This window comes from Lagenorhynchus albirostris, chromosome 14 (assembly GCF_949774975.1).
Source record: "Lagenorhynchus albirostris chromosome 14, mLagAlb1.1, whole genome shotgun sequence".
NCBI lineage: Eukaryota > Metazoa > Chordata > Mammalia > Artiodactyla > Delphinidae > Lagenorhynchus > Lagenorhynchus albirostris.
This window is the reverse complement of record NC_083108.1, coordinates 24,672,948-24,694,328: the sequence shown is the minus strand read 5'-3', so window position 1 is coordinate 24,694,328 and position 21,381 is coordinate 24,672,948. Positions and strand designations below refer to the sequence as shown.

At 47.2% G+C, this 21,381-nt stretch overlaps 1 protein-coding gene across 10 annotated transcripts in view; it reads left to right on the top strand.

Moving 5' to 3' along the window:
• CTIF (cap binding complex dependent translation initiation factor) overlaps nucleotides 1–21,381 on the top strand; it is a 304,577-nt gene that overhangs the window by 260,009 nt on the left and 23,187 nt on the right. For all 10 annotated transcript variants that reach the window (XM_060170359.1, XM_060170358.1, XM_060170351.1 and 7 more), the window contains one exon: nucleotides 7,001–7,156. In XM_060170359.1, the coding sequence (XP_060026342.1) occupies nucleotides 7,001–7,156 (156 nt within the window). The remainder of the gene's footprint in view (nucleotides 1–7,000; nucleotides 7,157–21,381) is intronic.

Here is a 21,381-nt window from a genome sequence, read left to right as displayed (position 1 = left end):
TTATGGGTTATTATAAAATACTGAGTATAGTTCCCTGTGTTACACAGTAGGTCCTTGTTGGTTATCTGTTTTGTATATAGTAGTGTGTTTATGTTAATCCCAAACTCCTAATTTATCCCACCCCTCCTTTCCTTTTTGGTAACCGTAAGTTTCTTATGTCTGTGGGTCTATTTCTGTTTTGTATGTAAGTTCATTTGTATCAATTTTTTTTTTTTTTTAGATTCCACATATAAGCAATATCATATGATATTTGTCTTTCTCTGTCTGGCTTACTTCACTTCGTATGATAATCTCTAGGTCCATCCATGTTGCTGCAAATGGCATTATTTCATTTTCTTATGGCTGAGTAATATTCCATTGTATAAATATACCACATCTTCTTTATCCATTCATCTGTCGATGGACAGTTAGGTTGCTTCCATATCTTGGCTATTGTAAATAGTGCTGCAATGAACATTAGGGTGCATATATCTAGTTTTCTCCAAAGATATGCCAAGGAGTGGGATTGCTGGATCATATGGTAGCTCTATTTTTAGTTTTTTAAGGAACCTCCATACTGTTCTCCACAGTGGATGTGCCAATTTCCATTCCCACCAACAGTGTAGGAGGGCTCCTTTTTCTCCGCACCCTCTCCAGCATGTATTATTTGTAGACTTTTTGATGATGGCCATTCTGATTGGTGTGAGGTGATACCTCATTGTAGTTTTAATTTGCATTTCTCTAGTAATTAGCAAAGTTGAGCATCATATTTCTAATTTTATTTCTATTTCTGCTTTCTTGTTTTTACATATAATTTCCTTTCTTTATTTTCTAATTAATTAATTTCTGTATTTTGTCCTTTCACATATTTCCTTAGTTATTGGTGGTTTTCTAAGTTTTCTGAGTTGAATATACAGATTAACACTGTTCAATAGAAGTATAACATGACCCACATATGTACTTTTAAATTTAATATTGTATTGCACTATACCCAATATATTCAGAATTTCAACATATAATTAGTATTTCTAAAATATTAGACATTTTACATTCTTTTTTCCATACTATGTCTTTAAAAACTAGTGTCTATTTTACACAGACAGCACATCTCAGTTTTTCAGAGGCACTTTGCAAGCACTCAGTAGTCAGTTTAGAGGTTATATTTGCTTCCTTTTTATTTTTTATTTTTTTAATAGACTTATTTATTTATGGCTGCATTGTGTCTTCGTTGCTGTGCGGGCTTTCTCTAGTTGCGGCGAGCAGGGGCTACTGTTCGTTGCGGTGCGCGGGCTTCTCCTTGCGGTGGCGTCTCTTGTTGGGGAGCATGGGCTCTAGGCACACAGGCTTCAGTAGTTGTGGTGCGTGGGCTCAGTAGTTGTGGCTCGCGGGCTCTAGAGCACAGGCTCAGTAGTTGTGGTGCACGGGCTTAGTTGCTCCATGGCATATGGGATCTTCCCAGACCAGGGCTCGAACCCCTGTCCCCTGCATTGGCAGGCAGATTCTTAACCACTGTTCCACCAGGGAAGTCCCTTTGCTTCCTTTTAAAATAGCCAAAATAGTTAAGACTATAAATTTACCTTTCATTGTAGCTTTGACCACATCACACAAGTTTTTACAGCTCTTTATTTCCTAAATAATCTATTATTGTATATTTGATTACATCTTCATTCCATCTTTCTTTAGGAGAATGCCTTTTAAACAAGTAATTGGCTATTTTTAAAATTGTTCTTAATTCTTAGTCCAAGTATGTAACCTGTACAGTTTCTGTATTCTGACATATGTAGTAGAAGCACAGCTTATAATGAGGTTTGTTTCTTATGTTTTAATAGCTTTTGTTTGATGTAGTTTGAGTCTGTGCTATACAGTATATTTTTATCTATTATGGATTGTATGTTTATCTATATCAATAATTCTTATTTTACTTAATGAATGTTATCTTGAAAACTACTTTGATTTTACTTGTGTTTTACTTTTTTTCTTTTAACATCTTTATTGGGGTATAATTGCTTTACAATGGTGTGTTAGTTTCTGCTTTATAACAAAGTGAATCAGTTATACATATACATATGTTCCCATATCTCTTTTGTATCTATTAATGGCTGCTAGTGTTTTAATATTTTTAAAAGCACACTTTAATGTCTATTTCTCTATTTATCAAACTTAAGAAAGAAGCAATAACCTGCGAATCTTTATGGTCTAAATTATGAAATTTTGTGTGCTTACAAGTCTTCTCTCCTTCTCCCACCAGTATTCATCAGTCTTAAGTAATTTAATCTTGGATTATTAGGTTACTACTACTATGAAATTCTTATTCAGATTACATTTATTTATTAAATATCTTCTCTCTTGAGGATTATTTCTGGATTTTGACTCAATCTTATAACCAAAATTATAATTACTTATTTTGATTTAACTTCATAAATCTACCTGCTTTCAAGTTTTCACTTCTGGTCCTTGTACACCATGATTTTCTCAGAGTTGAGTAGTAAATTTTTTTGGCTGGAGCATGTATTCAAGAAAGTTTTTGATTTTTAAGTTATTTTTAATTGTGTTTTAAAAAAGCATAAAGTTCTCATCTCAACCATTTTCTAAGTGTACAGTTTAGGCATGTTAAGTATAGTCACATTGTTATATAATCAATCTCCAAAACTTTTTCATCTTATAAAACCAAAATTCTAATCCATTAAACAGCTACTCATTGCCCTGTCTCCTCAGCCTCTGGCGACCATCATTCTACTTTCTGTTTCTATGAATCTGACTACACTGGATACCTATATAAGTGGAATCATACAGTACGATGATGATTCTCTCGATCCCTTTGTTCTGTGTATCCTGATGTCCTTTTTGCAACTGGTTTATTTCACCTAGCATGATGTCCTTAGGGTTCACCCGCGTTGCAGCATGTATCAGAATATTCTAAGATTTAACAATATTCCATTGCATGCATATACTACATTTTGTTCATCCATTCCTCTGTCAGTGGACACTTGAGTAGATTTCACCTCTTGGCTATTATGAACGGTGCTCCTTTGAACATGGGTGTGCAAATATTCCTTCAAGATCCTGCTTTCAGTTCTTTTGTATATATCCCCAGAAGTGGAACTATTGGATCATATTGATAATTTAATTTTTTGAGGAATCGCTATACTATTTTCCATAGCAGCTGCACCATGTAATTCTTTTAAAGATAAGCATGTGGGTGGGATTTTTTAAAAATCTGCTTGTGTAAAATGTCTTTGTCTTGCTTTCACTCATAGCTAGGTGTGTTCTTTTCACCTCAAACATATGATGTTGCTTCAGTGTCTCTGAATTTTAACATCAATTATAGAAGTATAAGGCCAACCATATTTTTGTTCCTTTGTAAGAAATCTAGGGGGGTTTTTCCTTCAAAGCTGTTTTTAGAATTTTTCCTTTTCCTTGAAATTAAAAAAAAGAAAATTCTCCTGCTAAGTATAAATAGTGGGGCTCTGGAACACTGTGAACCCTTTTTGCCTGAAGAGTCAGCTCTTTTTTTTGTTGTTTTGTTTTGTTTGTTTTCAACTTTAAGTTTCTCTCTCGGGTCCTTTGTTCTGTGTATTCTGATGTCCTTTTGAAAACCTCTGTAATTCATGTCCACTCTCTGTCTTCTCTATCCTTTTTCTTCTTTCTTTTTTTAATCTATGGCTTTGTCTTCAGCTAGTCATTTTCCAAGTCTGTCTCATGTATCACTTTTTCTGCAGTATCCATTCTATCCTTTATTGCCTCCAATTCACATTTCATTTTGCTGTGGATTTCTGACTTCCTTTGGTTCTCTCCTATCCCCATTTCCAGTCTCACACTTCATCTCAACCTAAGGTTTTTTTAACCAATCACATGTCACAGAATCTATGTTGTTGTTCTTAACAGACATACAATCCCACATGTTTGTAGTTGGGTTTTTTATTTATCTTTGCTTTATTGTAGTTGACATGTTCAGAGTTATGCATTTCCATTAGATCTTCAAGGTAATGCTCCCCTGTTCTGCGGTGCAGGATTTTTCCACAGATGCCATAGTTCTTCGCTCCTCCCTGACCCTTGAATGAGAAAGGCTGGGTTTGGTTTTGGTGTTAGCTGTGCAGATCATCCTTAGAGTTGCTCAGTGTCTACTGAGGTAATAGTCGCGTCTCCCCTCAGACCTGAAGCTGGTGGCTTCGTGTGTACATCCCAAATTCAATATCCCATATGCAGCAGACCTTCAGTGTTCTAGTGAGTTCTACTAGCCCAAAACAGAATCCTCTCTCAATGCCACTGATTATCAGGAGGAAACTGAGTCAAGCTGCAGTTCTTTGATCAGAGGTAATCATTTTTTAAAAAAAACTCCAGTCCCTGGTTTGCATTGCCCTGAGACTTTTCCTTCCCAGAGGGCTTTGCCTGAGAACACTGTGCCTCAGAGGACTCAGGGGACCACTTCACCTCCTTCTGCCCTGAATCTGCAATGACTAGAATAAGAGCAGTACTGACGGGAGCTGCCGTAGTGCACAGGCACGGGGGCTTGTTAACAGTTACAGGCTCACTGCCTACGAGCCAGCGGCAGACAGAGGGAGGGCTCAAGCTTGAGCTCCCTCCCCATCTCACCCTTGTCTTACGGGTAGGGGCCAAGAGTCTTTGGACACCCAGAACTTCTCAACGACAGCATTTTAGTCAATGGTAAGGCGTCTGCAGTGAACTGTAATCTTCCTTCTCGGTGATGTGGGGCTTATGTCCACTCTCATGGGTATTTTTATGGGAGACAGAGAAAGGGCGTCTCAGGCACTGATACAGGGCCACCATTTTTTTTTTTTTTTTTGCGGTACGCGGGCCTCTCAGTGGTGTGGCCTCTTCAGTTGCGGAGCACAGGCTCCGGACGCGCAGGCTCAGCGGCCGTGGCTCACGGGCGCAGCCGCTCCGCGGCATGTGGGATCTTCCCGGACCGGGGCACGAACCCGCGTCCTCCGCATCGGCAGGCGGACTCTCAACCACTGCGCCACCAGGGAAGCCCCAGAGGCACCATTTTAACACCCGTGCTGGCACTCTATAAAGGTCTAGAGTTGTTCTCAACCATGGTTGCACATTGGAGTCACCTGGGGAGCTTTGAAAATACACCAGTGTCTTGGCCTCACCCTGGCCAATGACACAAACCTCTCTGGGTGGAGTCCAAGCATCAGTAGCTTCAGAGTTCCTCCAGGTGACTCCAGTGAGCAACCAGGGCTGAGAACGTTTGGCTCAGAGCAGAGAGCAATGGAAGGGCTTAGGTTCTCATTCAAGTTCTTGTACTGGTGACCTTGGTCAAGTCTTTTCAGCTCTTGTACCTCAGTTCCCCCATTCTAAAATGGGAATGGTAATGCCTGCCCCTGCTCTGACCACATAAAGATATAGTGGGGATAAACAGAAGTTAATGAGGATAGAACTACCCAAAGTTTCATGACTTCAAGGCCCACAGTACAGCACCCTCTGCAGGGTCTGGGGCAGCAGGAGAAGTAATTCATCCTCCTCCCGGGACCATTGGGCCACCCCACGGTGGCCACCCCTTCTCACAATGATGGAAGCAGCACAGGAGAGTAAGCGTAAATACTTAAGGCCTCTTAAGGACCAAGATCAGAACTGGCCAAAGCAAGTCACAAGGTCAAACCCAAAGACCAGGGGAAAGGTGGAAGAAACTTCTGAACATAACCTAATCTACCACAGATTCTAATCTTTCAGTCGCCAGAGAGTTCAGGTTTTTATTTCATTCTGTCTGGACCTTTGCAGTGGCCTCCTTTCTGGTCTCCACACCTATGCCATATTAACCTTCAAAAGAGCACAGGTGGGCTTCCCTGGTGGCGCAGTGGTTGAGAGTCCGCCTGCTGATGCAGGGGACGCAGGTTCGTGCCCCGGTCCGGGAAGATCCCACATGCCACGGAGCAGCTGGGCCCGTGAGCCATGGCCACTGAGCCTGCGCGTCTGGAGCCTGTGCTCCCAACGGGAGAGGCCACAACAGTGAGAGGCCCACGTACCGCAAAAAAAAAGAGCACAGGTATGACCAAGGCATTTCAATGACCCCCCAAAACCTTCCCTACCAACCATCACATGGAACCTGACTCCTTGGCTGGTTTCAATTATCCACACTCTAGCCCCAACCTCCTTTCCCAGCCCTGACCCCATTTTCCCCTCTACCCACCTACAATGGGGACAGGTTGGCTAAGACCTCCCTGGTTCCCAAACTTCCATGTTACCTTCCTGGTGCCTCACCTGTGGTCATTGCTCCACCTGAAATTCCCCCAGGTTCTCAGGTCAGAATCCTAGCTCTTCCAAGATGCCAATTTCCAGTTGAAAGGAATAACTCCTACCTCTGAGTTCTCCAAAGTTCCTTTACCTGGAACCCTCCAATGGCTTTTAGTTCATTCATAACTGAATGAACTAAAATGAATGAACATGTCTTATCTTACCTCCTAGAGCAGTGCCTGGCACACAGTGGGGCAATGGTATTTTTAAGGAGGATGAATGAATGCGTGAATGAATGCCTCTAGTTTTCCTTCTATGCTCTGGGCCACTTGCTGGCACGGGTTGTAGCTGTGTCTCTAGCCCAGTGCTGGGGCCAAGATGGACCTCAGATGCCCATTGCTGGGTGTGTGGTTACCCTTCACTGCTGTGGGGACATGATTTGGAGATTAGCAAAGGAGATAGTTTAGCCCCAGGGAGTTGAATGGAGGAGGTGATGACTGGGAAAGGTGTCATCTCCCCCCTTACCTCATTCCCTCCACCTCAGTATCTGGGTCAGTGAGGCAAGTCTGTAGCGCCCCCCAATCTGGGGACACTGAAGAAGAGGTGCTGTGGCTAAAGATCAAGGTGGTCTTTCTGCCCACAAGTGAGTCTTCAGCATTCATGCTCCAGCCACAGATCACCCATCGCCCTTCTCATGGAAATCATGGGGTTCACCAGTTGCCCAGGCCTAGCCCTTAGCCAGTAGGCAGAGCGGCAGACCGGGGTGGTGCCCGGGCCCCTCCCAGCTCCTGTGCAGCTGACATGGTCTCTTGTGCCTCCGCAGAAGGACTTCACAGTGCGGGAGGAGCTGCAGCAGCAGGATGTGGAGCGCTGGTTGGGCTTCATCACCTTCCTGTGCGAGGTCTTCGGCACCATGCGCAGCAGCACGGGCGAGCCCTTCCGCGTGCTCGTCTGCCCCATCTACACCTGTCTCAGGGAGGTAAGTCTCTGCCGGCCCTGCCCGAGAGCGTGGGCGCTGCCCTGTCTGCTAACGATGCGCATCTCCATCTCTGATGCGCCAGGAATGCCACAAGCCTTGTACCACTTAAAGTGATCAATCATTTGGTTAAGAGAAACGGAACTCCCCGGTGCTTTTGTTTACTCTACCCAGGTTTTTATTTATTGAGTTTACGTAAAAGGAAATAATCCCCCAAAGGAAAGTATTATGAACTCAGACTGCAGTCATTCATACTCTAGAACACTGCCTACAGAAGGGAGATCTACAGAAAATATTGAGTGAATAGATCTTTGGACTGGATTGGTTTACCATTGAATTATTTATTTTAAAAACTATTTGCTTCTAAACTTCCTCTGATAAAGAAATAAATAAGGATAATAAAGAAACTTTTAAGAAGCAAGAAGTCAGTGGGGTGATGGCCCTACCAGGTATCATAACCCACTTTGGAGGGTCACCCTTGGCGGCTCTCAAGGGGTAGAATTGAAGGGCAAATGTGGAAGCTATTGGTGTGTCCAGTGAGAGGCTGGTGGCCCAAAACCCAGTCATGAGAGTGAGGAGGGGGAGGACCAGTTGCATTCCAGTTATATCTTTGAGTTAGAACCAACAGGACTTGCTGACATGAGATACAGAGAAGGGAGGAAGTGACGTAGGGTCCTCATCTACCACCCTGCTAGCACCATTTCCTGGAACGGGGAAGCTGGAAGAGAAACAAGTAGAGTGTGGATGAAAACCAAGAGTTTGGGTGGCCTGTTGGCCATCCCTGGGGACACAGGCTTCAGCGTTGTGTGAAGTGTCGACCTGTATCTGGTGCTGGGGACTGGATGGGGTCACCCAGGGGTGGGGGGTGGGGGTGGGGTGAGATGGAGGAGGGGAACTGGACAAGGAGTGGCCGGGAGGCTGGAAACAAGCCAGGAGGGCACAGTCATCACAGCCCTTGTCCAGTGGGGCCAGCCCACACCTCACAGGTGTTGGTCCCCTCCCACCCTCAGCAGCTGATCCCAAGATGCTGATCCCAAGAGGAACAGCCTCTGGGGAATCAGCGGGACCAGGACAGAGAAGAGGCCTGGGTTTGGCAACAAGGAGGGGCCCCACGGTGTCAGTGGAGTGAGAACAGAAGCTACGTTTGCCTCGTTGGGGAGTCGGTGGAGGTGGGGGCGTGAGTGTGGACACCTTTTTGGAGAAGTGCTTCTGTGAAAGGCCGCAGGGAAAGACAACTTGTCAGCTAAAGGGGAGGTATGCGGTCAAGAGACACTTTTGTGTTTCTGAAAGAAAGATAATAGAGCAGTTTAAGGGAAAGGAGGGGGCATCTGTAAATGTTTTTGAAGCATCCATTTATAGGAAAATAGCACATTCATTCCAGACTGCGTGGATCTGCATGAAAGCAGAGCACACAGGCCTCTCCTGGGTGCTCGGTGGCCCTGTCAGCCTCTACCACTTCACGTAGCCAGAGATGTTTCTTGACAAATGTACTTGAATTCAGACTTGTTTCTCAGATTCAGACAATGACGTCTTCCAACTTGAGTTCACTCTCAAAGTGTCCTCAGCTCAGAAAGAAGTACCAAGATGGGCCATGGCTATGCTTTTTGCACCCCTTTGGATGCTTTGAAGGTAGCCCTCTTGGAGTCCTCTCATCCTTGCCTGAGCTGCCCTGCACCCCGACCACCCACCTGAAGGCAGGGAGCAGCATTGTTCTAGGGTGGTGACCTGGATTGCCCCAACATGTTACCTCTGCGTGATCTGGGCACCTCCTGGTGTTGCTGTCACCTGCTCCCCCAAGCAGGAAGCAGGGCTACAGCCGAGCCCTGGCCCTGGCTGCTGGGACACTTCTGACAACACCTGAGGTAGTGCGAACCTTCTGGTGTGAGTCCGGCAAGTGCCGGGAGGTCTGCACAGACCAGGAATCAGGAGCCTCCCCTGACGCACACTTGTTTGTTGCATTAAACTCACACAGACCCCGCCAGGCCCACCGTAAACTTGAAGGGTAAATAAATGATCAGTAGTTTTCACCATTTTGTAAAAGAGGAAACCACCGCCCCGCGTTACAAACTATCTGCTTGAGGCCACATGGGGAGACCCCTGAATTCTTAGAGTCAGCTGCTGCCTCCTGTACCTTATGACACATACACACATACCCAGGCCTGACCCACGTCCCAAAGCAGGTTGAGCCAGCTCTAGGACGTTTCTAGAAGCCAAAATCACTGCCGCTGCCTTTCTCTGTGCTGGACAAGTTTAGGCTCTTCCCCCGGGGCCATGCAGATGGCTGACCCCAAATGTACAGGGCCCACCCTGCCCTGAGGTCATCCCAGCTTCCTGAACCATCCCCAGGCCAGCATCTCTGGCTGCCCACTAGACACGTCCCAAGTCAAGCCTCGAGCCTTCCAACAGTTTGTGCCAGCGATGCCCCAAACCCTCCTGCTCACTCCCTGTCTTCACGCGGCCCAGACCCAGCCTTCCTGCCCCACTTGGCCAGACAGCAGCCCCAGGACTCCCCAGCTGCCCTTTCTCAGTGTCATGGGACACCCACTCCACCCTCTGCTTCGGCACCACCCCCTAAGGCTTCCCCTGCTCCCCTTTCCTTGATGCCCCCGAGTCAAACACAAACCCACGGGCCATCTTGGTGCGAAGAGTTTCGTTTGCAACAAACCTAAGGGAAAGATACAAAATCTTCAGTCTCGGGGTCTTCATGCTTACGGAGGCCACCTTCAGTGGATGAGGGGCTTACCCAGATTGAGCGTGTGCTTAGCCCCTGAGCCCCTTCAGGCTGGAGGACAAGCAGCTCTCTGAGAGATGCCCTGCCGTAGAGCGAGGCCCCTGGGCATTTCCTTCCACACTCTGACCTAGTTGAATTAACCCTCTCTCAGTCACTCAAGCTTGAAATCCTGGACTCCATCCTTGGAGTCTCTCTCTTCCCGGCCCTAAAACACCTCCTTCCAGGCCCAGCTCAAGCCACCTCTCCTGGAACCTCCCCTGTCCCCACCCCCAGCCGAGTGTACCAGGAGCTCCCTCCTGAGCGAGGCAGTGCACTCCATCCTTATAGCTCCAATCCTTTTTACATCACCTTAGAGGATTTTTTAGTATAGATAACAGTACAGTGGAAGGCATTGTCCAAAGCACTTAATGCATTCTCTTGTCTTTTAACTCGGGCAACACCCTGAAGATTATCATCCCCATTTTCCAGAGAACAGAGAGATCAGACAGCTTGCTCATAGCCACACAGTTAGCGGGCTGCAGAGTCAGCATCGGAATCCAGACGTGACTGCCCGAGTCCCTGCTCCTAAACACCCTGCTTCACTGCCTTACAAGCAGAGCGGGAGCTGCTCTTATTCTATTCTCGTCCATACCCAGCGCCTACTCTGTGTTGGAAGCCAAATAGATCTTTGTGGGATTGATCCTGTTTTTGCCATAAAGATCATGTGCCAATCAGAGATCCCTCTTCGAGGGATGGAGAAGAAGAATCTTCAACAAGCTCTTTAACTGTTTAAGAGCAAATCGTTTCTGCCAAGATGGTTTTCCAAGTGAGTGAGGAGTAGTACGGGTGACCAGAAGCCACGTGAGTCTCCTCACCCTACTGTTTACAGCTCATGTTTGCCACATGAGCTCTTTTGAATTTTTTTTAATGTTTTCAAATGTTTATTGTGGTCAGAACACTTAACATGAGATCTACTCTCATAACGGCTTTTTAAGTACAGTATCGTTATCTGTAGGCACAGTATAGTACAGCAGATCTCTAGAATTTTTTCATCTGACGTAACTGAAATTTTATACCTGGTGATTAGCAACCCCCCACTTCCTCCTCCCCGCAGCCTCGGGCAACTCCTATCCTATTCTTTGTTTCTATGAATTTGACTATTTTAGCCCTCATAGAAATGGAAACATGCAGCATTTGTCCTTCTGTGACTGCTTATTTCCCTTGGCACAATGTCTTCCAGACTCAATCATGTTGTCCCATTTGCGAATTTCCTCCTTTTTTAAGGCTGAGTAGTATTCCATTGTGTATAGATCACATTTTAAAATCTATTCATCTCTTGGTGGACATTTAGATTATTTCCACATCTTGGCTGCTGTGAATAGTGTTGCAATGAACATGGAAGTGCTAATATCTCTTCCAGATCTTGATTTCAGTACTTCTAGAGAAATACCCAGGAGTGGGATTGCTGGAGGATATACTGTAGAAGTTCTATTTTTAATTTTTTGAGGAACCTTCCTACTGTTTTCCATTGAAGCTGTACCATTGTGTATTCCCATCAACAATGTACAAGAGTTCTAATTTCTCAACACGTTTTAATATTTTGTAGTTACGTATGTATATATATATATATATATATATATATATGTATATAAAATAGCCTTCCTAACAGGTGTGGGGTGGTTTTGATTTGCATTTCCTTGATGATTAGTGACCTTGAGCATCTTTTCATATGCCTGTTGGCCATTTGTATGTCTTCTTTGGAAAAATGTCTATTCAAATCCTTAGCCCATTTTAAAAAATCTGGTTACTAGTTTCTTTTGCTTTGGGGCTGTAAGAGTTCCTTACATTTTTCTGAAAATTAACCCCTTATCAGATGTATGGTTTACAAATATTTTCTCCCATTCTGTAGGATGCCTTTTCACTCTCTCGTTAACTTTGCTGTAAGAAGCCTTGTAGTTTGAGGTAGTCCCACTTGTCTGTTTTTGCTTTTGTGCTTTTGGTGTCATATCCATGAAATCACTGCCAAGACCAATGTCATGAGACTTTTCCCCTATGTTTTCTTCAAGGAGTTATAGTTTCAGGAGTTATGTTTATAAATCTTTAATCCACTTTTTAGTTTATTTTTGTGTAAGGTATAAGCTAAGAATCCAGTTTCATTCTTTGGCATGTGAATATCCAGTTTTCCCAACAGCATTTGTTGAAGAGACCATGCTTTCCCCATTGTGCTTTCCTGGCACCTTTGTTTCTATCCACTCCCTCTCAGTTGACCATACATGCATGGATTTATTTCTGGGCTCTCAACTCTGTACCATTAGTCTATATGTTTGTTTTAATTACTGTAGCTTTGTAATATATTTTCTTTTTTATATAAATTTATTTATTTTATTTATTTTTGGCTGCATTGGGTCTTCATTGCTCCATGCAGGCTTTCTCTAGTTGCGACGAGCGGGGGCTACTCTTCGTCATGGTGTGGTGGCTTCTCTTGTTGCGGAGCACAGGCTCTAGGCATGTGGGCTTCAGTAATTGTGGCTCACAGGCTCTAGAGCGCAGGCTCAGTAGTTGTGGCACACGGGCTTAGTTGCTCTGCGGCATGTGGGATCTTCCCCGACCAGGGATTGAACCCGTGTCCCCTGCATTGGCAGGCAGATTCTTAACCACTGTGCCACTAGGAAAGTCCCTGTAATATATTTTCAAATCAGGCTGTATAATGCCTCCTGATTTGTTCTTTTTCAAATTGTTTCAAGATTGCTTTGGCTATTTGGAGTCTTTCGTGGTTCCGTATGAGTTTTAGATTTTTTTTTTCTATTTCTGTGAAAAATAACACTGGAATTTTGATTAGAGATTGCACTGAATCTGTAGGTCACTTTGAGTAGTATTGACATTTTAAATATATTAGTCTTCTAATCCAAGATCAGGAACAAGACAAAGAATGCCCAGTCTCATCACTCTTATTCAACATAGTACTGGAAGTCGCAGCCAGAGCAATTAGGCAAGAAAAAGAAATAAAAAGATATCCAAATCAGGAAGGAAGAAGTGAAATTGTCTGTTTGCAGATGACACGATCTTGTATATAGAAAACACTAAAGACTCCACACACAAAAAACTGTCAGGACTAAAAAATGAATTCAGTAAATTTGCAGGATAAAGATCAACATACAAAAGAATCAATTGCATTTCTATATGCTAATAACAAACTATCCAAAAAAGGAAATTAGGAAAATGATCTCATTTACAACAGCATCAGAAAGAATGAAATACTTAGGCATAAACTTAACTAAGCAAGTGAAAGACTTGTACGTTGAAAACTACAAAATACTGGTGCAAGAAATTAAAGACACAAACAAATGCTAAGACATCCCTCAAGCTGTTTTTAATAGCATTCTAAGAACCCCTTCATCCTGCTGAGGTCCTCAGCCAAACTGTGACTGCAAGGGTTCCACACACAGGAGGGCTGTAATCAGTGTCTGTGGCCTGAGCTAAGGGTTTTATCATCTCCCGTCTCACCTGGAACTGACCTGGCAGGTTTGGGGTCTGGCTCACCCAGTGCCATCCCTCACCCCCTTTTTCCTGACCCTACAAGGCTCTCTGCCACCTCTGTAACCCAGTGGTGATGTACCTAGACTCCTCCAGGCTATCAGTGAATGGTTCTTTCTGGGCCCCTTACTTCAAGAGCTTTGTTGAAACTTCCTCTGCAGGGGATACTGGGGTGAATTTTAACCCCTCACATTTGTTTCCTCTGAGCCGACTTTCCCCATGCACCGTGGGCGTTTCTATCCACTCCCTCTCATCCTTCCTCCCTCCCCCAAACATCCCACCTTTCCTCTCTGCATTCCCATCCTCCTGCCCTCTTCTGAGTCCGGCAACCATAGCCAGAGGTCAGAGTGGAGGAAGGGAGGAAGGGAGGGGGTGCCTCTGTCAGGAATCTCTCCTCCCTCTGCACCCCTCTGTGACCCCCACCAACCTCTCCCTCTGGTTGGCTCCCTTGCTCTCCTTCCCCCAGGCACCAGAAACCCCGTCTGCCCCTCCCTGCCCTTCCTCTGAGGGGTGTCTCTGAGCCACAATTCCCCCCGGGATGCAACTGGTGGGGCTCCTGGAGGAGGCTGGCAGGCCCGCTGGCTGCGGAGGAGAACACAGAGGGCAACGAGTCAGGCTTCTCCGGAAATGAAATTGCTCCGTGCAACAATGGGAGAGCCGCTTTTCTAACATTTTGCGTGAGCGTGCATTCAATTGCTCACATTGTGTGGCTCCAGGGGGAAATCTGACCTCGGAAAAGGCTGAGATGAAGTGGGTGTGGGTGGAGATCCTCCACTCTTTCACAGGGCTGAGAGAGTCAAGCAGAACATTCCTCAGAGGTAACTTCCAGTGGGACCATTCCTCCCTTCCCGAGAAGAGCAGGAGATGGGGCTGTGTCTAGCCACCCAGCTGGGGCCAAGGCAGGGCCCCCTGGGGCTGGAAGAGACCAAGGTCGGCTGTGCCCAGGGTGGTGATGGACCCTAACGGGAAGCAGAGACTCAAAATTATCCTCCATGCAGCCCAGGACTCTCAGTTGCATCCCTGGCAGGTGTGGGGAGCACCTGCCCCCTCCCTGCCCCCTCTAATCTTTGGGAAGCGTTTACAAAATCACAAATTCTCAGACCAATTAAATCAAACTTTCTGGGGATGGGTTTTGGGGAGGCACAGGAGTGGGGGGAGATTTAAGCTTCCCATATAACTCCAATGTGCAGAAACACAAGTAGCCGCATCCTAGGTGCGTTTTGTGAGGCCACTGATGAGCAGAGGGCACGTGGAAAGGTACCACTGGAAGAGCCAGAGAGACCAGAGTTTGAATCCCAGCTCTGCCACTTACTAGCTGTGGGGCTTTAACCTAATTCTTCATCTTTCTGAACCTCAATATTTTCTCTTTGTGTGGGAATAATGGGAATAATTCATTCTGCGTGTTTGTTTTAAGGCTTAAAATAAGTGAGATGGGGCTTCCCTGGTGGCGCAGTGGTTGAGGGTCCGCCTGCCGATGCAGGGGACACGGGTTCGTGCCCCGGTCCGGGAAGATCCCACATGCCGCGGAGCGGCTGGGCCCGTGAGCCATGGCCGCTGAGCCTGCGCGTCTGGAGCCCGTGCTCCGCAACGGGAGAGTCCACAACAGTGAGAGGCCCATGTACCGCAAAAAAAAAAAAAAAGTGAGATGTTCACATGAAGCAAGTAGTGTGTGACAGCCCCTCGGTGAGCTGACATATGAATTGCTGTTGAAAGCAAACCGTATTCCAGGCGTTACTCGAGAGAAGTATCGCATCACAGGAGCCCCAGAAAGGAAGATCCATTCTCCTAACTGGGCACCAAAGCCCCCCACGACCGCAACCCCTGTTCCTGGAGATCCTCTCCTGAGTCCTACAGCTGCAGCCACCCTGTTCCTGTTGTGTTTCCACAGAAGGTCTCTTACTTTCCTCCTGCCTCGAGCGTGATCTTCCTCCTCCTTCTGCCTGACTCTAGCCCACCTTCAAGACCAGGTTCACTTCCCACCGCGTCCCCACCCCGGGCCAATTTACTCTTCCTGCAGCATTCTGCAGAACTCGCATCCACACCGGCCTGCCAACACCCGCTCTCTGGACATGGCCTTTACCAGCGGTTGGATGAATGCCTGGTGACTTCTTCTTGATTGCTTTAAAATCATTTCCACCTTCCATTGGTACCTGAGGATAGGCTGTGTGTCATCTATCATGTAACCCTGACTGCATTTTGTTCAGGACTCTGTGTCCATTCAGTAAGCAGTGACTTGGTTTGAGACAAAGCTAGTTTCTTACTGAACTGCAAAGTTTCCTGATTGTACTAGAAGGAAGGAGTACAAGTTGTGATCCTCTCCGAAAAGGCTTACAATCCACTTGGCTACCACATCCCCAGAAATCAAGCACCTGTGAACATTTATGATGGGTTGTACAAGATAGAGGTGGAGGGAGTTTAGGAGTGTGGGCAGCTGCTGGGGGCAAAGGGGAAGGGGGACTACAGCTTAAAGGGAAGTGGGCTTCAGACAGGTATTGGCAGGGAAGGAGAAAGGCCCCCAGGAGGAAAACTCTGAGCGGAGGGCGGGTAGCCAGAATGAAGCATGGCCCATCTGTGTGGTGTGGTAAAGGGACGGCCTGATGGGTGGGTCATGGGCCGGCACTGGCTCCCAGCAGAGGAATTCTGGTGGACACAAGGTGATACTAAGAACCTCTCTCTGAGAGTGTTTTAAGCTGGAGAGCAACACCATGGAAAGCATAAAGGAGAGTTTGTTTATTCATTCAACAAACACTGAGAAAAATGCTATTTCTTTACTGAACTGAAAAGTCTCCCAGACACTTTTCCTGCTAGAAATGTGCTGAGACAAAGGCAAATAAATCTGGGGCACTCCCTGGCCAGAGAGGCCCACAGATAACTCAGTACATGATGGAAAGTACAGTGCTCAAAATAAGGTGAGAGTGGGAAGCGGGAGTGTGGGTGCCCAGAAGGCAGATGAGACAAGATCTGCCTGGCAAGGGCATCTTAGCCGAGAACCCTCTGACTAGAACCTTCAATCAAGCAGGCTAAGAAGCAGGAAGGGAAGGGCTGGAACAAAGCTTGAAAATTCAGGAGAGCCTTCCTCCATGAACAGTTTATTCCAGCCCTAGTCTTAGGCACAGACCCCGCTTGGAATGTTCCTCTGAGATTGCAGCTTTCCCAGGGCAGGTACACAGCCCCTGGGCACTGGTTTAGCGGCAGAGTTCCTGCAGGTCCAGCAGCTGCTGCTATGAATACCCAGCTTAAGCAACCATTCCTGTAACCTCTGCAGAAATAACTCCCCACAGTTTTTTGTCCCCTCCAGAGCTGCCGTCCCCCTCTTCCACTCGGCAGCCAAGTCACTCTGTGGTGTGATGCCGCTGACCTACTCAGACACCCCCCCCCCGCCAAAACACACACACACACACACACACACACACACACACACACACACACACACACACGAGCACCCTGATGTGTCCCCACCTGAGGCGAGGCCTCCTCAAGATAAAATTCAGGTCTCACCCCACCCCCACTCCCCCGACCCTCCCCCAGCCCCCCCTTTAACTGTCCTACTTCCTTAGCCAGACTCTGCAAACTGAAATGTGAAATTTGAAGCCAGTGTTCTCCTTAGCAACCATGGTAACACAGGATCTGATAGAGAGCCTGGAGTTATAAAAATACCAGCTTCCACCAGACACTGGTTTCCAAAGGGAAACCAGTCTCCACGCCAGAACCGTTTTTAAACAGTCTTAAAACTCAAGAGATTTCCAAACCCATCTCAACATGGCTCAGGAGGATATCTCTTCAATTCCGTTTTGGAAGGTGGTGCAGTTGCAAGCTTTCAGTATTTTCTCTAAAATTTAGAGACGCAGAAAAGATGTGGCTCTCTGAGAATTCGGTAGCCGTGTCAAGGATATATAGGTGGGAACGGCTGTTCTTAAACAGCAAATATTCGACATTTTTTTTTTAAGTTAGATTGAATTGCTGCCACTCCTTCCAAGTTCCCTCCCAGCGAGTCCTCAGCGCCATCAATCCTCCTAATTATAGAGGGGGACTGATTTGATCTATCTCCCCTTCGTAGAAGACAGCTTTAATTAACATAAACATTTTCTAGCAGGAATTTACGTTTAAGCCCTCGAGTGGAGAGGTAAGAGGTACAGCTGCCTAAACTTCTCTGCTCAGGGCCAAAAAGAAACGTCCTGCATCGCTGTCCTCCAGTCCCTCCCCTCCCCCACGGAGGCCCCCTGCGGCACGGCCTCTCGCCTTCTCCCGGCGCTGCCTGCAGGGGGCGCCTGGCCTTGCGGGTTGGGGGTGGGGTGCTCTTCCTGGAGGCACGGGGCCTCCCCCGGCCCAGCCCCCAGCCCCGCCTCCACCGCCCGGGCGGACCGGCTCTCCCCACCTCCCCACCGCGCTCCGCGCTCTCCAGCTTCCTCTTATCTCCTGGGGCCATGCCTTGTAATTTTGAAAAATATTCTAACTCAGTAATTAATGTCTGAACTTCAAGAGGCCCCTGCTTTCTGCAGAGTCGCGCAGAAGGCGGGCAGGGACGGGGAGGGGCCGGGGTGTGGATTCTTTTTCTAAGCTGGCGAGTGGAAGGTGGAGGATGCATTGTTTCTTGCTAGAGTTTGTGTACAAGATACACACATATATATACGTGTACACATACGCATGCGTCTGTCCATAGATTTTTTCGAATCCTTTGGGTTTGGACAAAAAGGATCCTTCCCCTCGCTCCGTCCCAGTGGCGTTTTCCCAGTGGGCTGATGTCAGAGGCTGCTCAGCCAGCTGGGGAGCATGTGGGGAGACAAGCTGGGACACTTTGTGAGTGTTTAGGTCCGGGCGGGGGAGTGGGGATTGGCTGGGAGAGGGAGTGACCTATATGTTTAGAGGATAAGAAATCAGGAGCTGTGGCGTAAAAAAAAAAAGGCCATCAGTAACTTGAGATGACACAGAAGTCAAAAACAAAATTTGCCTATTTCCCACCCACAAGGAGGTTGTAAGCAGCCCCAGTGGATCCTGGCTCAGCATCCCCCAACAAACGTCTCCCCGTGGTTTGCCCATCCCCCATCCCAGCCCTGCCAGCCCTTCCTGCCCCAGCTCGGGTCCCCTCCACCCAGCAGTTTGGGTGCCAAGGGATGAGCAGGCTGCTGCGGCCTGGGCACGAGCATGCTGTTCGTGGCCCCTGCCCTCACAGAGCTGCTGTCTACTGGGGAGAAGAAGTGGAAACACAAAGTGCCCTGTGCTGGGAGCTGGTGCATAAATCACACGCAGGTCTCTCCAGGACCCACACTGATCTTTCTTTACGCCGCTCCAGCTCTCAGGGTCAAAGAATTGAAAGCCAGCAGCTGATGATGCCCCACTCGCTGCTGCCCCACCTTCAGAGTAGATGACGTTTAGGCAGCACTTGGTGTGGAAACCAGCAAGTTAGGAACCAGCTTTTCTCTTTTCTGTCCACCTCGAGTCCTAGCCAGAGCCCAGTTCCTTATCGATGGCTCCATTGTCAGTGCTGCCAGCAACGATCGGTAGGTAACCGGAGGCCTGGGCCAGCCAGGATCAGCCTTTCTTGTAGCCAGAAGGGAAGGGTGTGTGGGGAGAGGTGGACTTCAGAGCTAGACAGACCCAGGCAGCTTACCCACTCTGGCCCTCAGTTCCTTGTCGGGATGAGGATTAAACGTAATTTAGTAGATTTGCTAATTACAAGTTGACTTCCTCCCTTCGTTGTATGTAGCAGGACACACAAAGCAAAGACATGAAAAACAAAAGACATAGAGTAAAGGGATCAGCCAGCAGCATATTCATATCGTATAAAATGAAGTGCTTCTTAATGAGAAAAAATGTGAAGGAACACAGTAGATGAAGTTTCAGGGCCTTTGTCCTTGCCGTTCCTTATGGGAGAATGCCCTTCCAGGTATCCTTCCAGACCTCTTCTGGGTGTCAGTTCCTCAGAGGGACCCTCCCGTACGATAATCCTCACAGCCTGCTTTCTTTTTCTCCATAACCCTGACTAGTATCTGACTCCACTTTAAGAGTTTTCTTTGTTAATCTGCTTGTTTCCTGGCTCCCCAACTAGCGTGGAAACTCTCTAAAGGCAGGGGCTGGTCTACTCTGTTCATAGCTATACCTCCAGTGCCTGGAACAGTGCCTGCCATATAGTAGGTGCTCAATAAATCCTGTTGAATAAATTAATGAACTAGAATGTCTAGACTGAACAAAGCAGGAGACAACAGTCACCCTTCTAGAGTGAATCGAGGAAGATTGCTCAGGGGAGATAAATCCAGAATCCTTGAAGAGGCAAGGTGAGCAAGCAGAGTGAGGCTGGCTGATCGTGGTCCCTAGAGATGAGCTCAGAATGAGGGAGGGAAGAGGAACACTCCCCCCGAAATCCAACTCAAAGGAGTGTGCGCAGAACGTGAGCAGAAACTTCTGCCAGTCGATGAAGCTGCCCGTATTCTGTCCCCACATTTCTCTCTAGTTAAGTGGTCTTTTCTCGACTTCTGTCCGCCAGGCTTCATGTGAGATTTAATTAGCCTGTCCAAAGTCAGAATCCTATGAGCCACCATCGTGAGAAGTCAGGGTGGGCTTCTGGCCCTGCTTCATAGATCGAGAGCCTTGGGGAAGGGATTGTGGAGGGGCCCCTGAGTGAGCATCTGCTGGGTTCCATGCCGGCTCCAGCTGGGCCTGGAGATGCAATCAGGGAGCAGAGCCTTCCTCTCCTGCCTCTCCCCTGAGGAGGAGTAAGAAGGATGCACAGGGCACAGGAGGGTGCTATGAGGGTCAGAAGAAGGTGAGGCCTCGACACAAGAGGTGGGGGAGTGGAGCGGGTGAGAGAGGACACCCACAGTCACGAACGCTGAGGAGAACGAAACCTCTTAGCCCTTGACAGTCACAGCACAATCCCAGCGATGGAGCAACACATCCAGTACAATGTCACGGCAGCCACTATGTCACTGTACCTTATCTAGTAGCTGCGTTTTTTAAAAGGCACCAGTGAAATTAATTTCAATATCTTTTATGTTATCTAATATATCCAAAGTATTATTTCAACGTATAATCAATATTAAAAAGCATCAGTGAGTTTTTTTTCTATTATTCTTTTTTGTACTAAGTCTGAAATCCAACGCGTATTTTACCCTTAAAGCAACTCTCCATTTGGACTCGGCGCATGTCAATTGCTCGGGGCCACGGGCGGCTGGTGGCTCCTGTACTGAACCGTGTAGGTCTGGAGGCTAGCTTCTGGAGTCCTCGGGCTTTTGGAACAGTCTGGATCCCAAAAGTATCTGGATCCCCAGAGCCTCAGAAGTATTTTTATAGCTTCTCTCTCTGAGCACCCAGAAGCAAAGGAAGGCAGTGTGAGCTGGGGCTTTCAACTCATAGTCAACATGCTGACACTGCTCGGTTGGCCGGAGGTCCCTGATGGGGTCTGCAGAAGGCAATCCTTGTGACCCTTGAATGAAAAAAAATGGAGAGAGTGAAAGGGGGAGGCGGAAAAGCTAAGAGAGAAGACAAACACAGAAAGGGGAAAAAGAGGTCGTGGGTGGCCAGGACGGCAGGCTGCGTGACAGAGCTAAGAACAGAGTCCACAGACCGAGGAGGGGCAGCCCCGGCAGGGCAGGCAGCTGCCGGCTCCAGCTCACAATGGCTAAACAGAAAGCGAGGCCCAGGCCATGCAAGACACAATTAGCTCATTCTTCCATTGCCCTTTTGGTTACACTGTTGTTCTCGGGACAGCCATTTCTGTAATTAAGACCTTGTCCCTTACCCAGAGGTACTGCAACATAAAAGTAGTCGCTGAATCTGGTTTCCCAGGGTTAAAAGCCAGACTTAGGAAATGCAAACACACATTCACTAACTAATTATCCTTTCATTAAGGCTGAAGCCCTGCTTAAAACAATTAGCTCTGGGAATTGAACAGTAGGTACGACTCTACTTTCTGCTAATTGCCCTCCCCGGATGGCCAGGGTATGGCGCGTTTCGAGGGAGGGGGGGACAGGAGGGAACGAATTCGTCT